The 3,500-nt window shown below is 38.4% G+C and overlaps 1 protein-coding gene across 1 annotated transcript; it reads left to right on the top strand.

Moving 5' to 3' along the window:
• Window positions 1–206: 206 nt before the first annotated feature.
• LOC137651274 (uncharacterized) lies at window positions 207–3,097 on the top strand. Its single transcript, XM_068384537.1, has 2 exons — window positions 207–2,610; window positions 2,961–3,097. The coding sequence occupies exons 1-2, from the start codon at window positions 555–557 to the stop codon at window positions 2,963–2,965; spliced, it is 2,061 nt and encodes a 686-aa protein (XP_068240638.1). The 5' UTR covers window positions 207–554; the 3' UTR covers window positions 2,966–3,097.
• Window positions 3,098–3,500: the final 403 nt, after the last annotated feature.

The following is a 3,500-nucleotide window of genomic DNA, read 5'->3' as shown; positions in this document are numbered from 1 at the left end:
CTGGGTTCTACAGCCTTATTTGTTTCCATTTGCCCGCCCCGTATTACGAGCCGCAATTAAGGGTTACTCTCGCTAAAAATAGTCCGAAATATGCTAGTTTTGTGTTACCTCGGGCGTCATTCGTTAGCCTACTTGTCCCTTCGGATTTTTCGAAATCCCTTTTATTAATTCTGGGTATCGTGCTTTCGCTATCCGTCCAACCTCATTTTATTTTTGGACATCAACGTAAAAGCCATCCTCGCCCATCAAATCCTTTATGGGTATCGCGCTTTTGTTATCGGTCTAATCACTTAATGATCATTAGATAAACTTAAGCCATCCTGGCCCATCACTTCATTTTGAACGCTCGTGTTGCAGTTATTAGTCTCGCCTGCACTATGTTTTGTGTTAAAACGGACGTAAACTCGTACACGATAATTGAAGTATCTTATTATTAACTACTTTATTAAGTAATTGGTTTGTGCTACAATTCGGTAATTCTGTATTTTGTGTACCGTAACTTAATCAGCAGGTTCAGGATTTAAATATTAAACTTTCTTACCTTAATAACAATCATGCCTTTCGATCTAGAGAAATTCTTAGCTAATCCTAGAGAGGAATTGTTAACCTTGCGTTTGGCTAAAAAACAGGAACTTCTCACGGTTGCGATTAAATGCCAAATCCCTACAGAAATAACTTATGTCAAAGCACGTATCATTGATGACATCCTTCAGTTCTTGCTGAATAAAAACGTCATAACAGAGGACAATGAAGATGTAGAAGAACTAAGAACCCTTACAGGTTCCATTGCTAATGTCGATCCTGAAGTGGAAAAACTGAAACTTCAGTTAAAAGTTCTTGAAGTGGAACAAGAAAGAAGACTCGCGGAACAAGAAAGGGAACAAGAAAGAAGACTCGCGGAACAAGAAAGAAGACTCGCGGAACAAGAAAGGGAACAAGAAAGAAGACTCGCGGAACAAGAAAGAAGACGAGAAGAATTAGAACATCAGAAAAGGCTCAATGAGTTGGAACTCGAAAAACTGGAGAAGTCGGCCTTTATCAGGCTTAAGGCTAAAGCAGATGAAGAAAAACTTCCCATGAGATTCGATGTGACTAAAGCCAGCAGATTAGTTCCCGAATTCAACGATAAGGATCCAGAGGTTTTCTTTCAAATATTTGAAGACATAGCAACGTCATTGAATTGGCCGCCTAATTTCTGGACAATACTCGTGCGCAACCACTTGAAAGGTAAGGCTGCATATGTTGCATCGCAATTAATTGAGGTTAAAGAATATAAAGACCTTAAAAAGACTGTTTTAGATGCATATGCCATCACTGTGGAAGGCTACAGGCAAACTTTCAGAAACTCTTTCAAGACTCAATCTCAGACTTTTGTAGAATTCTGTAATATAAAGGTAAGACAGTTTAACAAATGGTTGGAGAGAGCTGGTGTTAATGATTTAGACTCTCTTAAAAATCTGATTTTATTGGAGGAATTTTTGCGTAAAGTTCCCTCTAATATTGCCACTTATGTACATTTTAAAGGTGAAATTGAAGTGTTAAAAGCAGCTAGCTTAGCTGACGACTATTATCTAATTCACAGGAATAGTAAAGATTCTTCAAAAATTGTCTCATCGCCTAAATCTCATCAGGTTAGTTGTGCTTATTGCAAAAAGGATGGACACTCCATAGAAAATTGTCCCAGTCCAAAATGTCAGAAGTCAGAGGTAAGCACTGATGGTAAGTCCAAGAAATCTAAAGGTGCAGTGACATGTCATGCTTTTGTTCATTCACAGGATCTGGAACCATTTAATGAATTCATGTGTGAGGCTTCACTTAATGATTCATCTGTCACAGCTCTGAGGGACTCTGCTTCATCCCAGACAATAATTTCGGCTGCCAGTCAAGACAACTTAAAATACACAAAAGAGTACATAGCAGTAAGTGACTTAAACACAACTACTCTTCTACCCGAGGCTGAGGTGGATATTGCTTGTCCTTATTTTACAGGTAAGGCAAAAGTTGCCGTCTTAGATAAACCATTACCTTGTTACCCTATTCAGATGATCATTGGTAATGATCTTGCAGGATCCTCTGTACTTAAACCTAATTTGATTGTAACAACACCTGAGGTAGTAATCAAAGATGAGCTCTCCAAAAAGCCAGGTAAAATCTCCCAAGTAATCACTAGATCATCTAGTAAAACGTCCAGCACTAATTTTTCTCCCAAGGTAAAGAATGACAGAATAACAGAGGCTCTGGATTTAGTTGATATAAAGAAGGACCAGTTTACTGTACTCCAACAGAAGGATTCAAGTTTGAAAGCACTCTGGGATAAAGTAGTGGATCCTACTGACAACCCTAAAACTCCATACTTTTATGTGGAGAAAAATATTTTGTTTCGCCATTACAAGTCTCCCAAAGCTCCCACATCTAACTCATGGCATGACTGTTTTCAGGTTGTTTTTCCAGAGCCCTTAAGGAAACCCTTACTTGACCTCGCTCATTCAACAGAATCCCATCTTGGAGTGAATAAAACCTACAAGAGGTTGTTTGAGGATTTTTATTGGCCAGAAATGAGAAAGGACATCAAGGAGTTCATTGCTTCCTGTCACCACTGTCAGATCACTGGTAAGCCTAATGAGAAAATACCTCCAGCACCACTTCAAAGCATTCCAGTACCTAAGTCACCATTTGATAAGGTAATTATTGATTGTGTTGGGCCCTTGCCAAAGACTCGCAAGGGTAATGAATACATTTTGACTGTCCTCTGCCCTACCACAAGGTATCCCTTAGCCTTTCCCATTAAAAATATCTGTGCTAAAACCATAGTTGGACAATTGTTGAAAACCTTTACCTTGTTAGGTTTCCCGAGAGAACTACAGTGTGATCAAGGTACCAATTTTACTAGTAATTTTTTCAAGCAAGCTATGTATCAATTTAATATCCATAATGTTTACTCTTCTGCTTATCACCCGCAGACTAATGGTGCCTTGGAGAGAATGCACCAGACTTTAAAAAGTTTGTTACGGAAGTATATCAGTGAAACATCACAGCACTGGGATGAGGACCTCGATCTTCTCATGTATGTACTTAGATGTACACCTCATGATTCCACAGGGGTATCCCCATTTGAACTAATGTTCGGTCGAAAACCAAGAACTATATTAAGTTCGGTAAAGGAGAATATTTTGCAGAGGAAACCAGAAGAAACTACAAATATTTATCAGTATTTAAAAGAATTAAAAAAGAAATTTACTTACATTTGTGATATTGCTACTACTAATTTAGTTTCTTCCCAGCAGAAGATGCAAAACATATACAATAAGAAGGCAAAAATGAGAGAGTTCAAAACTGACGACCAAGTTTTAGTGTATCATCCTATTCCTGGCGCTCCCTTACGAGAAAAATATGCTGGACCTTACAAGATCGTTCATAGGACCTCCAAAGTAAACTACATAATCAGTACTCCAGACCGAAAACGACAAACTCAATTAGTTCATGTAAACCTCCTTAAACCC

Source organism: Palaemon carinicauda, chromosome 12 (genome assembly GCF_036898095.1).
Source record: "Palaemon carinicauda isolate YSFRI2023 chromosome 12, ASM3689809v2, whole genome shotgun sequence".
NCBI lineage: Eukaryota > Metazoa > Arthropoda > Malacostraca > Decapoda > Palaemonidae > Palaemon > Palaemon carinicauda.
This window is presented reverse-complemented; position numbering and strand designations above follow the sequence as displayed.

What these genes read in the sequence shown, in the direction of transcription:
- LOC137651274 (XM_068384537.1), top strand. Translation starts at nt 555, where the DNA reads ATGCCTTTCGATCTAGAGAAATTCTTAGCTAATCCTAGAGAGGAATTG.